At 33.4% G+C, this 20,990-nt stretch overlaps 1 protein-coding gene across 1 annotated transcript; it reads right to left on the bottom strand.

Moving 5' to 3' along the window:
* Positions 1-12,835: 12,835 nt before the first annotated feature.
* Positions 12,836-13,508, bottom strand: LOC111274499 (thionin-like protein 2). The gene is made up of 2 exons (XM_089755928.1): positions 13,182-13,508; positions 12,836-13,083 (listed from the first exon to the last, which is right to left on the bottom strand). The coding sequence occupies exons 1-2, from the start codon at positions 13,480-13,482 to the stop codon at positions 13,022-13,024; spliced, it is 363 nt and encodes a 120-aa protein (XP_089612054.1). The 5' UTR covers positions 13,483-13,508; the 3' UTR covers positions 12,836-13,021.
* Between the last annotated feature and the right edge of the window lie 7,482 nt (positions 13,509-20,990).

The raw sequence follows: 20,990 nt of genomic DNA, 5'->3' as shown, positions 1-20,990 counted from the left end.
AATTTGATCTTGACTCTTTTTATACAGGATTTCTCCATCAAGCATAAAACCTGCTGCTAATCTTTAAATGATCCTCTTATCATTTTCTGAAGCCTGCTCTGGGTAGTTTTGACACTTGATATACTATACAATGTCATAGTACCATGGTTGTCGATCTACCTTTCCTTTCACATTTGAATAGTGAGCTGGTGAAACTTTCATTTGTACTCTAATGGGCTGGATTCCCACACCATTATTTAACTTAAACATCGCTGCCAGAGTGGCCAAGGCATCAACAATCTGGTTTTCTTCTCGATGAACATGCTGAAATTGAATCTCTTGAAAATGTTTCCTCAAGCTAGCTATGTGCTTTTGGTACAACACTAGTTTCGAGTCCCTGGTCTTTCATTCATCTTTTAGTTGATAAATTACTAAGGTTGAATCCCCATATACATCTAGTGTTTCAATTTTCTTTTCAATGGCCATCTGTAACCCCATGACACATGCCTCATATTCTGTGACATTGTTTGTGCAATTGAAATCTAACCTCGCGGTACATGGGTAATAATTTTCTTTTAGGGATATTAGCATTGCTCTAATGCCATGCCCCATATATTGGATGCTCGTCAAAAAACATTTTCCATACTTCTCTTACAGGCTCTTTATCTTTGTCCTGCAAGATTGCCATCAAATCTTCATCTGAAAAGTTAAACTTCATAGGTTCATAATCTTCTGTAGTTCAATCAGCAAGAAAATCAATAATTGCACTCCCTTTTATGGATTTCTACATCACATACACAATATCATATTCTAAGAGCATGACCTGCCATCTCGCTAGCCTGCCTGATAAGGATGGTTTTTCAAAAATGTACTTGAGGGGATCCAATTTTGATATTAGCCACGTCGTATGATAGAGCATGTATTGTCTGAGTCTGCGAATAGTCCAAACCAGGGCACAACATAATTTTTTTATTTGGGGGTACTTGGCCTTGTACTCTGTAAACTTTTTACTCAAATAGTATATAGCATGCTCTTTCTTGCCAGTTTCATCTCTTTGCCCCAATACAAATCCCATCAATTTTTTTGAACCGTTAGATATAAAATCAATGATCTTCCTGTAACTGGTGGAATCAACACCAGTGGGCTTATCAAATACTCTTTAATCTTTTCAAATGCATTTTGACATTCTTCATCCCATTCACCAGGATTATTTTTAAGAAGCAACCTGAAGATTGGATCACATTTCAAGGTAAGTTGGGATATGAAGCGAGAGATATAATTCAATCACCCCAAAAAGCCTCTCACCTCTCTTTGCGTGCGTGGTGCTGATAATTCTTGAATGGTTCAAATTTTATTAGGGTCTACTTCTATACCTCTTTCACTGACTATAAACCCTAACAATTTTCTAGATTTAACACCAAAGGTGCATTTGGTTGGATTCAGCTTGAGCTGATATCTTCGTAATCTTTTGAAGAGCTTTCTAAGATTAACAACATGATTTTTCCCTTCTTGAGACTTAGCTATCATATCATCAACATATACCTCTATCTCCTTATGCATTATATCATGAAAGAGAGTGACCATCGCTCTTTGATATGTGGCACCAGGATTCTTTAACCCAAAAGACATAACTTTATAACAAAACGTCTCCCACATTATCACAAATGTAGTTTTCTCCATATCTTCACGAGCCATTTTGATCTGATTATAGCCAGAGAACCCATTCATGAATGAAAAAGTGAAGTGTTTAGCAGTGTTATCCATAAGGGTATCAATATGTGGCAATGAAAAGTTATCTTTTGGGCTGGCCCTATTTAAATCTCAATTGTCCACACACATTCTAACTTTTCCATCTTTCTTGGGAATTGAGACTATATTGGCTACCCATTTAGGGTACTTGGCTACTTCTAAGAAACCAACGTGAAATTATTTTTTTACTTCTTTTTTTATCTTTAACAACATTTCTGGCTTTATGCGTCTCAACTTTTGTTGTACTGGTCAACATTCTGGTTTTAAAGGCAGCCTATGCTCAACTACCTCTGTGCTAAGTCCTGGCATATCCTGGTAAGACCATACAAATACATCCATGTACTCTTGTAGCAGATTCACCAACTTTTGCTTCTCAATCGATGATAATGAAATACCGATCTTGACTTCTTTGTTATCGTCACCATCTCTCAAATTTAATGGGTCAATTAATTCCTGGTGGGGTTTTATAATATTCTTTTCTTGCTCCATCCATTTCAACAGATTATGAGGTAAATCATAGTCTTCTAAATCAATACCGTTATCAAGCTCATTAATGTGAGTCAAATTTTCAAAATCAAACCTGGTGTTATTACCTTGGTCATCCATAATGTTCATTATTAGAAAAAATGAAAATGGGTATAATCATAAAGAAATATATATTGATCTTGGCAAGGGCAAAGAGAATGGTAATGAAAAAAAAGAAAAATAAAAAATAGAGAACACGGTATAAGTGAAATGCATTGCATTCATCATTTTATTAAGGCAATGAAAATAAGCCCATACACTTAACCTCCGTATGCTTTTGGGTAGACGCAATTGGAATTTTTGAGTTTAAAGGTTCAAGGACAACAAAAATGGTACACCATTTTTTGAGTCTCCTAAAAAGAAAAAAAGATCTCTTCATTTTGCATGACTCTTTCATCTGTTTCTATTTAAAGTCATGAGAAAGCTTCTTCTAATCCCATTACCAGTCCTTCTTGTTCAACTCCTATCGACCTAGGATAGATATGCCCGATTGAATGGAAGGTTTCATACAAATAAGGGAACATCATTTTCCTATTAATCAAATCTTGTCCTTTAAGCATGCCATTCTCTTTTTTTTTCTCCAGCATTACATTCTTTTTATCAACAGTCGTAGGCTTATAGCCTAACCTCTATCTTTCTTTATTTTTAATCGGGCATGGTGCTCTTGCGATCCTTTGTAGAGCTTTTTTTAAGCCTTGCTCGGCACACCAACCCTTACCAAGAGTCTGCTTAATTACCATATTCGTAGCTTTTGACAATTGAAGGATCGACATCATTAACCCTTCTCTTACATAAGTAGCGTTTGCTATTTCAAAAGCTCTAAAACAACATTCAATTGCTTCTTTTGCTGTCTCAACGTAGGGAGTTGTTAAGGTATTTGTTTCTAATAAGTCTTTTGCACTATCCACACAGACTTGTTTTCCTTTTATGATAAATTTTACCTTCTGATGTATTGATAAGGTACCACTTCGATCGTGTGAATCCAAGGTCTTCCAAGTAGACAACTATATGCTGGAGTTATGTCTATTACTTGAAATATGACATTAAAGGTACAAAGACCAATCTGTAATGGGATCTTTATATCGCCAATTACCCCTCTTTGTGCCTCGTCAAACGTTCTTACAATATATGGCTATTTCGTATGTGAGAGAGATCTACTGGAAGCTTTGACAATGTCGTCAGAGGCATAACATTGATAGATGATCCATTGTCAATCAGCACTTTAGCCACATGTGAGACTTACACTTGACAGTAACATGTAAAGCCTTAACACTACCACGTCCTTTCAGAGGTATTTTATCATCATTGAAGGTGATAAAATTTGGGGCTATAATATTTCTAACCATGTGGTCTATCTTCTCAACAGAAATGTTATACTCGATATAAGCTTGGTTGAGCATTTTCAGCAAAGCATTCCTATGCGGCTCAGAATTCAGTAATAGTGACAGTAAGAAAATATGAGTTGACAGTTTATTTAGCTGGTCCATCACACTGTACTCACTGTGTTTGATGATCTTTAAAAACTTACAAGCTTCTTTTTTTTATATGGGTTTGTTAACTTGCACTTTTGAGCTTACCATCGATTGAGGATCTTGGTTTTCCCTTGCGTCTTCTTCTCTTATCTTGCCTTTCTTTTTTTTGGCCCTTTCTGACATTTCAGGGGTATAAATTCGATCGCTTCGGGTCACTCCTCCTATTCTCGCTATATTGGCGATATTCTCCACGCTTGGATTATTCGAGGTCATATTAGGCCCTTGTATCACTACATCATAATCATATCGCCATGGGACTGCTTTGTTGGTCTGATAAGAGAATGGACTAGGGACATGAATGGTCATTGGTGTCCTACGAGAGAAGATAGTTTTCTCAATTAAGGGCTCTGATTTCTCATCATAGTAAACAGTAAGGGGTTTGGGGATAAAAGACTTGCTAGGACGCTCGTCACCCACTGTATTCACACTATTTCCATCATATTCATCATAGAATTCAATGATGACCTCATCCATCAAGCTCTGCAATGTTTGCTTAAAAACCTCACAACTTTGGATCGAATGCCCAATTGTTCTCCCATAATATTTACAAAAATGGTTAGGGTCTTTATGACTGCCATTATCATCTAAAAATAATGGTTAAATCATGCCCGTCTCATATAAACAGTTATATACCCGTTCAAAAGGGGTCCTCACTTCATTCGTGCATCTTTTGATCTTCACATATTTTTCCTTACCACCATATAGATTTTCCCTTCAGTGTGATTCGATAAAGGGTTTCCATTGACATTGGGCTTGAATTTAGTATCAAAAGACAAAAGCTCATCATTTATCAAACCTTGCACCTTGCGTTTAAATATCATGTAATTTTTAGTAGAGTGTCTTACAACTCCGTAATGATAATCACACTTGGCGTTAGGGTCATACCAACTTGGATAAGGTGGTCTTAATGGTTTTGCATAAGTAAAAGCGACAAGGTGGCCTCTCATTAATTAAAGGTACAAATCGATGTAAGACATAAGAATTGGGTCAAAATAAGGTCTTTCTCAATTGTTATTATTTTGTAAGTTTTTTTTATTACTGTTTGGGTAAGTTGGTCAAATAAATGGTCGAGTTGAAGGTGCAGTGGTGTAATTGGATGGTTGAGGGTAAAAACTTGGTCTGGGTAACGGTTGTTTGGGTGCTCGATAATGGTATGGTTGTTAAGAGATTTGGTTTGTGGCAGGGTAGTAAAGGGGGTATGGATTATACGGGATAAAAAGATGGTGTGAGGGATTTCTGTGAGTGACAGCATGTGTCTCCTGCTCTTTCTTCATTAAAATAGCTATCTTCTTTTCAGACCCTTCAATTTTACCACTTTTGATAGCATTCTCTATCATCTCCCCTGAGATTACCATGTCAGAGAAGTTTTTCATGATATTTCCCATCGATCTGTCATAATGTGGGGCCTTCAGTGTATTGACGAATAACATAGTTATTTCTTTTTCAGTCAGTGGCGGTTGGACCTGGGTCGCTGTATCTCTCTATCGATGTGAGTATTCTTTGAAGGTTTTCATCGATTTTTTCTTCGTATTTTGTAATGACAGCCTATCAGGGGCTGTATCCAAGACGTGCTTATACTGAGCAAGAAAAACTTTGGCCAAGTCTTTCCATGAACGAATCTTACTCCGATCTAATTGCACGTACCATTTAGCTGTTGAACCAGTCAAACTATCTTGGAAACAGTGTATCAATAGTTTATCGTTATGGGTATGACCCATCATTTTTCTACAAAATATGGTGATATGAGCAGAAGAACACTTTATCCCATCGTATTTTTAAAATCTGATGTCTTAAATTTTGGTAAAATAACCAAGTCAAGCACTAGGCTGAGCTCATTGGCGTCAATAACCCCATAAGTGTCATTACCTTCAATTGCTTTGAGCCTTTCTTCGAGTTGGTCATACTTATCTCAAATTTTTGAATTTATAACAGGTTCTGACATTTCGTGAGACTTCTCTTGTTCAACAGGGTCATCAAGATTTGGTACCATGATGAGATCGACTGGGATGGGTCTCGAATTGGTATTCAAGTGGGTCGGTTGTTGACTTGTAGAATGGTTGACATAGGGGTATGGCTATGCACTTGGTGGTTGTATGTGTATACCCCGAGAAACTTGAACCTGAACTTGATGTGGTGTGAATCTCGAAGGGTATAATGGCTCTTTCATATTAACCTCATCTCCTGTCTTTGATGCGTCAGTGACTTCTTTTCCTTTCATTGATCCAATCAACAATTGTCTTGATTCAGCTATTTGTGCTTCAATGCTTTGTTGTATTTCCATCACCCTTTCTCGTATCTCTTCCTGTGCCCTTTTGATCCTTTCAAATCTAGCTGTATTCTCTTTTTCCATGGCTCGAGTCTGAGAACGAGTATTATATCTATACGAAATTGATGAATTTTGGTTCCTTGGCTTTGCTATCCTTGAACCTTAGTTTATTAACCATGAATTAGATCGCATGATATAATGTTGTTGATATTATTGTTAGTATGAAAATGCATGCATGAAATGAATGAAATACAAATTAGGGTACTGTCTTGGATCGATCAAAAAAAAAAAGAAACTTTCATTAACCATGAGAGTCTTTACACATCATCCAATCATTCTTACATTAAAGCCATAAAAACATTTGATTTGAGCATATTGATCCTTTGCTTCATACAAAAAGTACAATAATCTTTGACTGTGGCATTGGGTTGGTACAATCTCTCGTTTCAGTGCTTTCGCCTTTTCAATCAAGTTGCTTGCTTTTTGAACAGCCTTGTAGATTTGAATAGTCAGATGTTTGATGTATTGCTACCTCCCTAAATTTTCCGCACTCAACATCTCTCAAGCGTCTACCTCCATATTGCAAGTGCGAGCCCAATAATCTTCTCTATCTTGCCACTGAGTCAAAATCTTGTCTATGTGACTCTGATTGCTTGTCAATTGAAGCTCCAAACTTATTAATTCATACTCTAAGGTTTTTTTTCACTTTGCAAATTGGAGTTCTTGTTTCGTTCCTTCCTTAGTTCAGCTTTTAGCTTTTCACTTTCTCTTTGATGCCTTGCTACCCTTTTAGAAGCTCTTGAAAGTTTTTCTTTCCATTCATGCTGTTCTTTGGTGAGTGTGAAGATCATTTCTTTGTTATTTCGAGCTCTGTTCTTTCAATATTCCATCATATCTCGTAGTTCTTTCACATCCTTTTTGGATCCCTTCAAAGGTCTACTATCCAACCTTAATTTCTTATTTTTTATGCAAATTTTACAGATCCTTTTTAAATACTTTTCATTCTTTAGTCAATTTCTGTACTGCATCATCTCTCATCATCAAATCATATCTTAGTTGGTTAACCTGATCCAGCATAACCATATTTTCTTTCTCTAACCTTTTTTTTTAATCTCAAACTCTCACTGAACAATCTCAAGAGTCGACAATACCGGTACTGAAACAGGAGCTGGCAACTTCTCTGAAACATCAGCTGGTAGAGGCTTAATTTCGTTAACCCTTTTCATTTTTCACGTAAGGTAACCTTCAGCAACATTATTTGCAAATCTAGCTGGGCTCATTCGGTTGACCTGTTTCTATGCTTGGATGATTTCACGGATCTTTTTCACATAACCGGGTGTTCCATAATCAAACTCGAGTGAACCGAGCTTATGAGTCATAGGGATGAACTACTGTGAATCATATTGTCTTTGAACCATAAGGGGCGTGTAACTCACTGTCCCCTATATTTCTAACAAAGGTACCCATGACTCGTCTCCACAACTATACAAGATAGCCATCGAAAGCATCCATGGTGCCCTCCATGTTATATCTTCGCTAGTGAGCTTCAGAAAGAATGCCAACCACTGATTTTTTGTCCAATCTTTTCTCCATTCTTTAGCAATAAACTCCTTGATAGGACTGAAATGCACCGAGAATGGCTAAAATGATGTCTTTTTTTTCCCTAAAAAATGGCTTCTGAGCCAAACAAAAAGCAACTGAGCATACCCCATAAATCGTCTTTCACCCTTTTTTCGATAAAAATTAAGTGATCTAATAGTCTCTGCCAAAATAGTTGGTGAAGGGTTTATACCTTTATCTAATTGTTCCAAGAAATCAACCACTGATGCTTCTATATGTCCTAAAACCTTAAAAAATATCATTAGTCCATAGATGGCCAAAGCAATTACATCCAACCCCCAATCAGTATCAATATACTTTTTTATGTACTAAAGCAGAAAAGCTGATGGAATGGTCTCAACCCCGTTCTTTTCTTTCTTGTGCTTGTCTATCTCTTCAACCTCCACTTACATGATATTGGCTAATTTTTTTCTATATCCGGTAGTCTTATGCTCTTTTCAATAAATCTTATCTTGATTGGTAGACTCTATCCGGAGTAAAAAAAAAAATTCTTCGATCATGGGGGCCAAGTCTTCTTGGTTGAATACAAAGCATCGATAAGATGGATCTCAGAACTGTGTTGCGGCTCTTATCAACTGTTCATCAACCTTCACTGACATAAGCAGTGCTACATCCTTATATTTCTTGAAAAAAGATTCTTTTCTCTCTGTTCTCCACTGTTTTCAAATGGTTTCCAATTTTGATATATTATTTTGACTGAGATCCATATGCATTGATTGTGGTAGCACCGATATGTGACCATCTACTAAGCAATCTCCTTCTTTCCCTTGAGTACCTTCTGAATGGCTTTTGACCTCTAAGTAGCTCTTACACACAGACGACATCCTTTAGGTTTTCTAAAGGTTTTTTCTTGCTGAAGATTGGTCTAAAACAATACCCTCTAAAAATATAGTACCTATATGATGCATGCAACAAAATTGAAGACAATAAAATAAATCAATAATGTAAATAAAACAAATAAATAAAAATGAGTAAATGAATGAACATACGTCATAACAGAATATACATAGTATCCTAATTTAGGTAATTTTCTCGTAAAAGGGACAGTATGGCTCTATCCTAAAGTTGGACCTTACAGCTCACTATATGTCGGGTTAAGATTTACATGTCTAAAGTTTCCCAGACTATTCCTCACATCATCGTCTATTATAGACCAGTAAGGCTCCCCAATCCTCACCCATTACAGGCTACTAACGGAAAGGGTTCAATCTAAATGGAAGTGTTTCGCTAGCAAATGCGAAGGTTATCACCTCACGAGAGCATAGCTACTTCACTTCTTCCTAAAAAGGATAGAGCCCGGGTCTAGAGCTCATGCATGAATATGCAAAGTGTGCAAATTAATGTACTAATTAAAATAACATGAATAAATCATAACCACAAAATCATACAATTTGTTTTATTCATTAACATATATATTTTTAAAAAAAATCAAAATAAAAGAGATTAACTGAAATGTTAAATAAAACCAATTAAATCCAACGATTCTTAATAGCACATAATTAAAAGTTTTGGCTTGACTCTTGAATTTTATCCCCAGTGGAGTCGCCAAACTGTCATAGCGATTTTGAGACCGCTAGACATAAAACGAGTTTTAAAATCGAAAGAAATAAAAGGAGTCGCCACCAATCTTTGTTAGGGTGTGATTGGCCATCCAAAAGGTTATCCTTTTAATAAAACTATAAAAACGGGTTTAAAATTTATCAAAAAGATAAATTTCGATCTACGAAAAATTAGATTGGGTCCGAGAGTCGGTTACGCGTGGGGAAGGATTAGCACCCCCACAATGCCCATAAATTGGTACTATTTAATTACGCGCTATTTTCGGTTTGGATAAAAATGGTTTTAATTTGAAATTTAACACTAATTCCCTTCACTTGATAAAAATAAAATTTTGCTAAAATATTTATTTAAAACTTTTGAGAAAATCTTTAAGTTAAAGAATTATCTTAAAATTCTCCATCGTCTAGACAGAATTTAAAATAACTCTTTTCGCTTAAGATTTAACACAATAATCCTTAAAATGAAATAACAATCTTTATAAAAAAAATAATTGTTAGTGACTCTCCAACATCTAGGCAGACTACCAAGAATTATTTCTTTCGAAATGTTATTTTTGGTTTATTTTGTAATATCACAAAAATATTTTTTTTCTTTTTTTTAAAGTATTATCCCTTTTTTTATTTTTTACTATAAAATATTTTTTCATCAAACAGCAAATTAAAGAGAGAATAATGCAATCAATTATCGATGATAACATGTTAACGTATGTATGCTAATGAATGTCATTTACAATGAAATGTAATTTAAGAGTTAGATTCTTAAGTATAATGCGACCACCCCGACTCTCCAACATCTAGGCAGAGCTTAGGTGTGACTGTTTATGTTTAAGATCCCAATTTTATTATACATTTATTTATTAATTTTATTATTAATGTGAATTAAGAACTTGTGTGAAAAGACTTAACGAAATAAAATTTCCTAAATACCTCATCATCTAGACGGCATTCAGGAACAAATTGCTTCAAATAGAATTTTCACACGTGTCCTTAGGATTTTTAGGACTTTGAATTTTAAGAGGTTTTGAATCTTAAGGGATTTTGGATTTTTAGGGGTTTTAAAACTTAAGATTTTAAAAATTAAAAAAAAGTGTTTAGGGTTTAAGTAAAACACGAACATCTCTAAAAATCTCCATCATCTAGGCGAACTTTCAGAACAAGTTTAATTTTTTTTTATAATTTTTGAAAAATAATTAAAATTTTCTTATGTGTTTTTTTTTAATGAAAATTTATTCATAATAATTTTTCAACATCTAGGCGAAATTATTTGTTTGGAAAAATATTTTTTATTCCCTCCAACATCTAGACAGGAAAAATAAAAAGCTTATTCCATTATTACTATTATTATTTAAACATTTTAAATATATTTTTTAGTTATTATTTTATATTATTTTTATTTTATTATTATTAATAACAATTAAATATTTATCATAATAAATTTAAACATTTATCGTGCATAAAAATAAAATAACAAAAATAATAATATATAAAAAAAAACTTAAAAGAAAAAATTTTTTTTTTACCTGAACTGGATCGGTCAACGGTTCGGTCAACGCTGGTTCGGGCGGTCTGATCGGTTCGGAGGTTGGATCGACGGTTCGGGCGATCTGACTAGTTCAACGGTTAGGGCAACCTGCGGTTCAGATCGATTCACTGACGGTTTGTCTGAACCAGTTCAAGGCTGGCTGAAGCGGGTCAGGTTGCACGAATCTCGGGTTGGGTTAGGTCCACGCGCGGATCCTCTACGTTTGAAACGACGTCGTTTTGGTCCTATGCTCAAAACGACGTCGTTTTGGTCCTATGTTTTCTATAAAAGTCAGATTTTTTTTTCTTTCCTCAGTCTGTTTAGTTTCACAAAAAAAAGGCTCTGAGGGGGGGTCTCTGGTCTCGTCAGAATCCGACGTCGTGCCTGCACTGGCAGTTTTGTGAGTCACCGTCGACGGTGGTCGTCGGTGACCAGAAAATGGTCAGAAAAGTCACCAAAAATTCCTCTGGACGCCTTCTTTCCAGTTCCGACCTTCGCTTGGCCTGAAAGTGGCTTGACTGTCGCGAATCTGTTTTCAAAGTTTCGGATCTCTCATCTTTTCTTTCTTTTTTATTTTTTGTTATGAACAAAAACTGATTTATCTTCCTTCTTGCAGGTAGCTTGGCTCTAGGTTCTTCCCTACGGGGAGGATTGTATTTTTTTTTTTTTTTGTGATTTGTGTAGATCTATTTCGTTTTCGATTGTGGTGTTTTTTTTTGGGGTTGCGTGAAATTTGATTTCTTATGCATGGGAATGTGGGCCTGTCTGGGGCTGTTGAGGGTGTTTTGAGGGGGGGGAAGAGTTCGTCTGAGCTCGAGGGTTTTCATGGGTAGATCGAATGGGTTTTCTTCTTTTTTTTTTTTATTAGAGAGCCCAGAGAGAAGAAGGGGGAAGAGTTTGTCTGTTGATTTTAAATAGCTTCAATTAGGTGGGATTTGGGTGGCTGTAGGGTGACTGTAAGTGGGCTGAAAGAGAGCTGGTCAAGGGGCATCAGGGGGCTGGTCAGGAGGCTGACAGGGGGCTGGTCGGGAGGCTGACAGGAGCGGTAATGGCGTCGTACCAGCCCCTGGTTTCTGTCTCATTTTTTTTTAATTTTTTAATTATTATATTTTTAAAAATATTTTATTATTATTATTATTATTAATATACTTAAAATGAAAACATTAGACCTGGACAAAATCGATGTCTACAATATATTAAAAAGATATTATCATATGTGAAATTATATATTGCCAAAACAACATTATTGAAAATTTGAAATGTCGAACAAAAAATTGTCACAAAAAATGAGACAAAGAAAATTTTTAATGTAATACTCTTTTGTCTCATTTTTGTTATTCATTTTTTTTTTTTTTTGGATATCTCAAAATTATAAACTATTTTCTTAGAATATTTAAAACTTTTATTTTTTTTATATTTTAAAATTATATTTTAACTTTTTAGCATTAAAAATCATAAAATTTTAATTTTATAAAAAAAATTTAAATTTAATATTAAATACATTAAAATAAAAAACTTATTTTTAAATTTCATGAAAATAATACATGACAAACATTTGAAGGAGGAGGAAGTAATGGGTTTAAGTGGGCTTATATCATGGGTTGGGGTGGGTTTAAGTGAGCTTTTATCGTGGGTTGGGGGTGGGGTGGGGGTTTGTCTGTTGTTACACAAATAGTCACTATAATCTATAGAGGTGAATTTGATTTTAATTGAGTTAATAAATCAAATCTCTTTTAATTTAATTAATCAATCAAATATTAAATAAATTTTGATCAATTTTTAAAAATAATTTTACTGAATATGTTTTATCCTTAATAGAACGGAATAATTTGTAATATGGAATGGTAATATATAAAAATAGATATTTTATCTAAAATCACTTGTTATAATTGTGTAATAAAGTAAATGATAAATATAGTATATGCATGTGGCATATAATATAAAATAAATACAAAATAAATACGGCAAATGACAATCTCAAATTTTTTAAGATATTTTACTGAACTTATTCAATTGCATACATATATACATACAAACAGACATATATATATATATATAGCCCAACCAAATATTTTACATTCATATTAACCAAAATATTTAAGAAGCGTCATTAATTCATTCCCACATTGAGAGAATGAGTAGCAGCACTTAAGGATTTTGACATACATACAGTCATTATTTTAAATACATTAATTGGGATTAAATCCCAAATCACTGAACAGGCCATGTTCTTTATTCACTCATGAACGATCTCTTATATGGGAATTGATCAGTTCTTCTTGGCGCATGTTGCTGAGCAAGATTCCATACAGCTTCCAACTTTCTTTGCAGCTATGGAATTAATATAAACAAAAAAAGCAAAACAAAACCTTGAGTTTGTTGATCTTGTGTCTGTATGTTTTCAAAAGTAGAGAGGAAAAAGAAATTACCAGGATTTTCTTTGGTGCTGAAACTTGAGCACAAGGTGGTAGAACAACCAAGGTTGCAGAAGTATTGGGTGTCTTTGACACCGCCCGCAGTAGATTTGAAGAGACAGTTCTTAATGCAATCGATAGCGCAAGAGCCAGCTGTTGTTCCAGTTTGAAGAACGCATGGAGCAAAGCAGGCCCCAAAGCAGATTGCTGCAACGCCAATGGGGATCACAATTCCACCTTGAGCTCTGGATTGCTCTACTAGAGTGCTCATCACCAAACAGACCATCAAGATCAGTGAGACTCCTCTTTTCTCCATTTTCCTTTCCTTTCCTTTTTCTTTTGTTTGCAGCAAGACTTAGAAGATTGATATATATATATATATAGAAAGAAATTTGAGAGAGGTTTATATAGATTTTAAATGGTAACTACATTGTGCTCCACTTCATTTATGCTTACAAATGAAAATCAAGTTAAGTTGGCAATATTAAAGAAATCCATAACACAATGCCAAGGATTGAAATTGATTGGTTTGAATTTGCTTTATCGAGAGAAACTGATTGGTCTAATTCAACATTGGGATGACATAGGCAAAAGCCAATTATCAAAGTTCAAAATAAGTAAAAAATTTATCCAAGTCTAAAACAACTAGAAAAAAAATTAATTCTTTTTTTTTGAAGTAAAACAACGCCAAAATCTTCCTTTTAGGATATGACCAATTATGTTCTCCCATTCTAAATATATGCTAATGATTATTATCCAATATAGCCATGATAAAATTTTTTAATTCCATAAACATAAATAAAATATTCCATTTCTTTTTAATGCTCTAATCGGATTTTTAATTCAACATCATCTTCCTTATTTGTAATTAAATTGAATATATAAAGACAGCAAATATATATATATATATCTTTTGTAGAGTTTTTGAAATCATTGCTAGTGTATGAAATAATTATAATTCGAACAAAAATTTATAAATGGTTTAATGGGTTTTGCATTAATTGATAGCTAAAATAATGATTTCATTTTCACCACTTAAACAAGACTATAATCACCAATAAGCCCACCAATGGATCAAAGTGGCATTACATATATTATATTAACTTAAATAAACCCCGTTAATGATGTTAATTTGTGAATTGTGAATAATTGAGTTTTCTTTTTTGGCCATCAATTGAGTTTATTTTAATTTAATAAATGAAAAAAAAAATGTAGGCAACTCATTGCCCTTTTGTTCCACTTTATTTTACGTATTTTTTTTATTACATTGAATTAATATATTAGTGTTTTGTCTTCATTAAGAAATGAATTTGTGTTTTTTTAATTTTATATTGTGTTATTAAGAAATGAATTAATATATTGTGTTTTATTTGGACAATAATACATGCCAATTCTGGTGGATAATGATACATGCCACAAAATAAGATTAGAATATATATTTTAATATACTAATGGGCTTAATTATGCTCGTATATATGCTGGTGGTGTTTTGTCAATTTTTACTGAATCCTCTTCCACTTCTAATTTCAAGTGGACATATAATGGGCAAATACTATTGATTCTGATTTTTAAAATTCAAAATAAAAATGTATTAATTACCCGTAATTCTTGTCAATATAAAAATATAAAATATATTTTTTTAATTTTATTAAATCATATACATAATTATTATTAAAATTTTAAATTTTATAATTTTTTATATATATATTTTTTATATTATGTTCATATTATATTATCATATTGTAATTTAAATTATCATATATAACTGTATGTGGTAGAAATGTACTCCACTAGGATTACTTACAAATAAAAATGGAGCTAAGTTAGCAATGTCAAAGATTCATTAATTGCCCTAAAATAGATATATATGAACTAAACTGTTCAGTAGCCCAAAGCACAAAAACAGACGGTTTTGTATCAACCAATAAAAATTTTGACTGCCAATTATCCAAAATATCCCGATTAATTAATCTTAAAAACATAAATTAATTGCCCACAGAAATTCAATTAAACACACTTGCCACAATATTGTGCTTTGATTTTGTAAATGTCTTACCAAGAATGCTTTGGGATGACAGTAATCTTTAGGCATTGATTGAAATATTGTACTAGTATAATACAAAATAAAATAAAAAAAAAGTGTGAAATTTCAAACAAAATATGTCACACGAAATACGATTAATAACTTTTTGATAAAAAAATAATAATAATAATTATCTTAAATGTGCTTGTTTGTATCACGAAGATTTTGTAAAATTTTACTTAATGCTCTCTCAGTCATTTCAAGTGGGACATATTGGGTATACGCTATCCTATTCAAATTTTTAAAGATTTTATATTTAAATTTGCCTTTAATTTTTTGTTAAAAATGATATAAATCATTAAAAATCTTCGTATAAACCAGAAAAACAAACATGCAAGAAAAAAGAAACAGAGAGTTTAGATTTCAAAGTGATCTAAACCAGGCTTGAGGATCAAAACATAGCATACACAAGCAACTGCAACCAAGGCATATGCCAAAATGAAAACTCTAAACTATCTTACGGATTTGGCAATATATATATATATATTAAGGATTAATGCGAACCGTGGCACTTGACGGGCAACCAGTAATCCATAGAACTACCGATCCATAGTGTTGACATCAATTTTGTCCCAAAAAAAATAAAAATAATATTACAAAATGCGAAAAAAAATACAAAACAAAAAGAAGAAGAACAGCAAAAATAAAAAAAAAATCGAGGATGGCAGTGGTGCCATCCCCGGCACCATTGCCACCAGGCTCATCACCCATCCCATATCCTTTTCATCCTACCCTACTACTAAAAAATATAGAAGAAATAAAGAGGCATGAGGCTCGTGCTTACACCCCATGCCGAGCCCCATGCCTTTCCCCCCAAATATGCACGGTTGGAGCTTTATAAATAGAGCTTCTAGTCAAAAAAAAAAAAAAAGAGAGAGATAGAAGAGAAGTAATGCTACAAAAATAAACTGCCAAAACACACAAAAAAATAAAACAGAAACCACAGTCATCGCCGAATCGACGAAGAACCTAGCGCCAGGAAGGTACCTGCAACAAAAAAAGAAAGGTTATTAGTTTGAGTATTTTTTATAAAAAAAAAAAAAAAGAAGAACAGAAAACTTAGAACCCCGATCTACGTTGATTGAGGTCGTTTCCGACGAAGAGGAGATCAGATATGGAAAGATCGCGTCAAAAGGAACCTCTTGGTCACTTTTGAAGTTTTCGACCACCGACGACGGCGGACCAGGCGACGGCCGGCGAGGTGCACCGGAGCCTGGACGACGAGGGTGTCGGACCTCTGCCCAGAGCCCTTATTTCCTTTTTTTTTTCTCAGAAACAAAAAAATGAACTGAAACAAAAAAAAAAGGATGTTTTTATAAAGAAAGCATAAAAGTAAAACGACGTCGTTTTGAGCATAAGGCCAAAATGACGCTGTTTCAAGCATAAGAGGATCCGCGCGTGGATCGAACCTGACCCGAGATCCGCGCAAATCGACCCACCAACCCGCCTCAGCCACCCTCCGGTCGGTTCGGACGAACCGCCAGTGAATCGGTCCGAACCTCTGGATCGCTCGAGCCGCTTATTAAACTGAACTGGTCAAACCGGTATAGACCAGCGTTGACCAGACCGTTGATCGGTCCGATTCAGGTAAAAAAAATTTTTATTTTTTTTGAATTTTCTAAATTTTTTATATATATTATTATTATTTTTGTTATTTTAGGTATTTTTACATATTTATGCATGATAAGTTCTTAAATTTGTTATGATAGATTTTTAATTGTTTTAATAATAATAAAATTGAAAACAAGTAATAATTAAAAATACATATTAAAAATGCTAAAAAAAATTATTATTATTTTCCTTGCCTAGATGTTAGAGGGAATAAAAAATATTTTTCTAAAGAAATAATTCCGCCTAGATGTTGGTGAATTATTATTAATAAATTTTCATAAAAAATAAATATAAGAAAATTTTAAATTTTTTTTAAAAATCATTAAAATCGAACTTGCTTCGAAAATTCGCCTAGATGTTGAAGATTTTTAGAGATGTTCGTATTTTCTTAAAAACGAAACCTTAAACACTAATTTTTAATTTCAAAATCCTAGGTTTCTAAAACCCCTAAAATTCAAAACATGTTAAAATCCAAACCCCTAAAAATCTAAAATCTCTTAAATCTGAACCCCTAAAATTCTAAAAGCCTAAAATCCAAACCCCAAAATTCAAAATCCCTAAAATCTAAACCCTTAAATCAAAACTCCAAACCCCAAAACCCAAATCCTAAAATCTCCAAACTCTAAAATCAAAACCCTAAACTTTTCATATCCTAAAATTCAAGCCTTAAAACCCTCTAAACCTTAAAACCAAATATTCAAAACCTCTATTCAAGCCTTTACACAAAACCTCCTAAAAATCCTAGATGATGGGGTATTTAGGAAATTTTAGTTCGTTAAGTCTTTTCACATGATTTCTTAATTCGCATTAATAATAAGATTATTAAATAAAAAGTCTAATAGTAAATTGGGATCTTAAATATAAATAGTCGCACCTAAGCTTTCCCTAGATGTTGGAAAGTTGGGGTGGTCTCATTATACTTAAGAACCCAACTTTAAAATTGCATCTCATTCCACATAACATTCATTGGCATACATCAGTCAGCGTGTTACCATTGGTAATTATTTGCATTATTCTGTCTTTAATTTTCATTTACTATTTGATGATAAAATATTTTATAATAAAAAAATATAATACTTTTGAAAAAAATTATGATATTATAAAATAAAATAAAAATAATATTTCGAAAGAAATAATTCTTGGTACTCTACCTCGATATTGGAGAGTCACTAACAATTATTTTCTATAAAGATTATTATTTCTTTTTAAGGATTATTATGTAAAATCTTAAGCGAAAAGAGTTATTTTAAATTCTGCCTAGATGTTGGAGAATTTTAAGATAATTCTTTAACTTAAAGATTTTCTCAATATTTCTAAATAAAAACTTTTAGCAAAATTTTATTTTTCCAAATGAAAGGAATTACTGTTAAATTTCAAATTGAAACCATTTTTATCCAACACCGAAACGTAATTAAATGGTACTAATTTTTGGGCGTTGTGGGGGTGTTAATCCTTCCCCATACGTAACCGACTCCCAAACCCAACATGTTTTTTCGCAGACCGAAATTTATCTTTTTGATAAACTTTAAACTCGTTTTTATAGTTTTACTAAGAAGATAAACTTTTGGGTGGCCAATCACTCCCTAACAAAGATTGGTGGTGACTCCATTTTATTTTTCTTGATTTTAAAAACTCAATTTATGTCTAACGGTCCCAAAACCGTTACGACAGCTTGGCGACTCCATTGGGGACTTTTGAGAGTCAGGCCAAATTTTAGTTATGCGCTATTAATAGCTGTTGGATTTAATTAGTTTTATTTGATATTTAATTTAATTCTCTTTATTTTAATTTGTCAAAATATACATACAAGTTAATAAATAAAATAAATTGCTTGTTAGCTATTACTTTATTTTGATTTTGTGTTTATGATTTATTCATGTTATTTTGATTACTACATTACTTTGCACACATTTTGCATATTTATTCGCATACATGAGCTCTAGACCCGAGCTCTTTCCCTTTTAGGAGGAAGTGAAGTAGCTATGCTCTCGTGAGATGATAACCTTCGCATTTGCTAGTGAAACACTTCCACTCAGATTGAACCCTTTTCGTTAGTAACCTGTAATGGGTGAGGATTGGGGAACCTTACTAGTCTATACAGACAATGATGTGAGGAATAGTCTGGGAGCCATTAGACGCATAAACCTTAACCCAGCATATCGTAAGCCATATGAATCTTGCTGATCTTTTTATAGAAATAACCAAAAATGGATGATAAAAGAAAAACATTTTCTTAAAAATATATATATATATATATATATAAATTTTCTCTTTACTTGTGGTTCATTCATTTGGTAATTGTTCAAATTTTACAATTTCATAAAATATTTTAGAATAAAGTGATTTTTTTTAAAGATTATCCAACAAGCCAACAAAAAAAAGGGGTTTTCAAAAAATTAAAGATTTTTCTTAAATTCTTTGTTTATTGGCCCAATAAAAAAAATCAATTTTCATGTCCTAGTTATTTTGTTTTTCCCTCTAATTTTTTTTTATTTTGTTTCATCTTTTGCATTTCGTACATCATAAAAAATAATACATGTATCCCATTCCATATGCATCATAAAAGGTAGTGTTAGTTTCACTAGGTTGGCATAATACAAGCATTATATTCCATGTAAAAATATAAAATGCACTTGATAGGTTCATGCATTCCATACAAGTATGCTGTATTAGTCATAGGAATACAACTCATCATTCATGTAAACATGTCATTGCATTTCATGCATATAAATTCATGAATGGTGGGGTCGTATGGAACAAACATTGCATTCATATCCCACTATCCCTGTAATATAATATTCCTTACATACACAGTCATGGTTGATAAAAATTTTCATTTGGGTCATTTGTACATATAAAAATTCATTGTCATAGGCATATACACATTTCATGACATTCTTTAGCCATCATATTCATGTATTCATACTTCGTGTGTCATTATTTTTGTGATATTCATTCAATAAGGGTAGTAATCTAGAATTTTTTGTCTAAGTCCTGGAATAAGTTGTATGTCTTGGTGGGAATCAGAGTCACAAAAATGGGAGATCAAATGAAAGCAAGGATTAGTGCTTTGGAGTTGAATCAAGAGGAATTATGGCTTGAGCTTCGAAAGATGAAACGACAAATGGCTCAATTGATAGAAATGGTTAAAAGTAGTGGTATGGTTGAGTTAGTTGCTCCTCAAAGACCGTGTCACTTCCGTCAAGTCAAGGTCAATTGGCTCTCGTTAGTTCCAGCACTCTGCCAGAGCATGCTAGAGCATTGGGTGATTTGAACAATGACCAAGGTTTGGGCAAACTTAAAAGAGAAATGGGTGAACTGGCCATGCAAATGACTGAGCTCAAAAGTTTGATTTCCAAAAATAAGCCAGCTGGCTTCAAACAACCTCCACAAACTATCCCGAGTCCAAACTCGCACCTAAATCCTTCTTATGACCATTTTTAACCTCATTTTCAAGTACCTAAGATTAGGCCCCCAATTTTCATGCAACCACCAAGAATTTCACACCTAAACCCATGTCCACCATCTCATATTTCACAATCGCCTGTTCAGCGTGCTATAACGTCACTACCTTTTGAACCCAATCTTTAACCCAAAGTTTCTCAATTCACTTCAAGACTTTTTCAGCAAAGCAAACCAACCATAGGATAGAAAAACTTTGGTAACACCAAAGAAAAAATTCCTGTTGATTTGATACCCATGTCCTACACAGAGTTGTACCCATTACTTTTAAAAAATTATCTTATTGCCCCTATCGCTGTTGAACCTCGCAAACCACCTTTCCCTAAATGGTATAACCCTAATGCTCAATGTGAATACCATTTTGGTGTTGTGGGCCATTCTTTGAAAGACTGCACAGCTTTGAAACATAGGGTGTAGGGATTGATGAAAGTCGGATATCTAAGTTTTGATGCCAAAATGAAGCCAGTTATTCATGAGAACCTTTCTTTGATCCATGTCGAAATGGTAGGTAATGCTGCAGGCAATAGTAGGGTTAGTCAGGATGATGAATAAAAAGCTTTTTAAGCAAAGAGTTATCCTCCCTAGTAATCATAGTCAATTATTTTTCAGGAGAGACAAAGGGAAGTCGGAGTAGGTTTGGCACTTTTTGGCCCCAACCCTAAAATAGT

The sequence above is a fragment of the Durio zibethinus genome, chromosome 26 (assembly GCF_047325235.1).
Source record: "Durio zibethinus cultivar Kanyao isolate XHJ-2024 chromosome 26, ASM4732523v1, whole genome shotgun sequence".
Taxonomy (NCBI): Eukaryota; Viridiplantae; Streptophyta; class Magnoliopsida; order Malvales; family Malvaceae; genus Durio; species Durio zibethinus.
Note: the sequence above shows the minus strand (reverse complement) of the source record. Positions and strands in the feature narration are given on the sequence as shown.

What these genes read in the sequence shown, in the direction of transcription:
- LOC111274499 (XM_089755928.1), bottom strand. Translation starts at nt 13,482, where the DNA reads ATGGAGAAAAGAGGAGTCTCACTGATCTTGATGGTCTGTTTGGTGATG. An exon ending in CAGCACCAAAGAAAATCCTG is followed by an intron (nt 13,084 to 13,181) that starts GTAATTTCTTTT and finishes TTAATTCCATAG; the next exon opens with CTGCAAAGAAAGTTGGAAGC.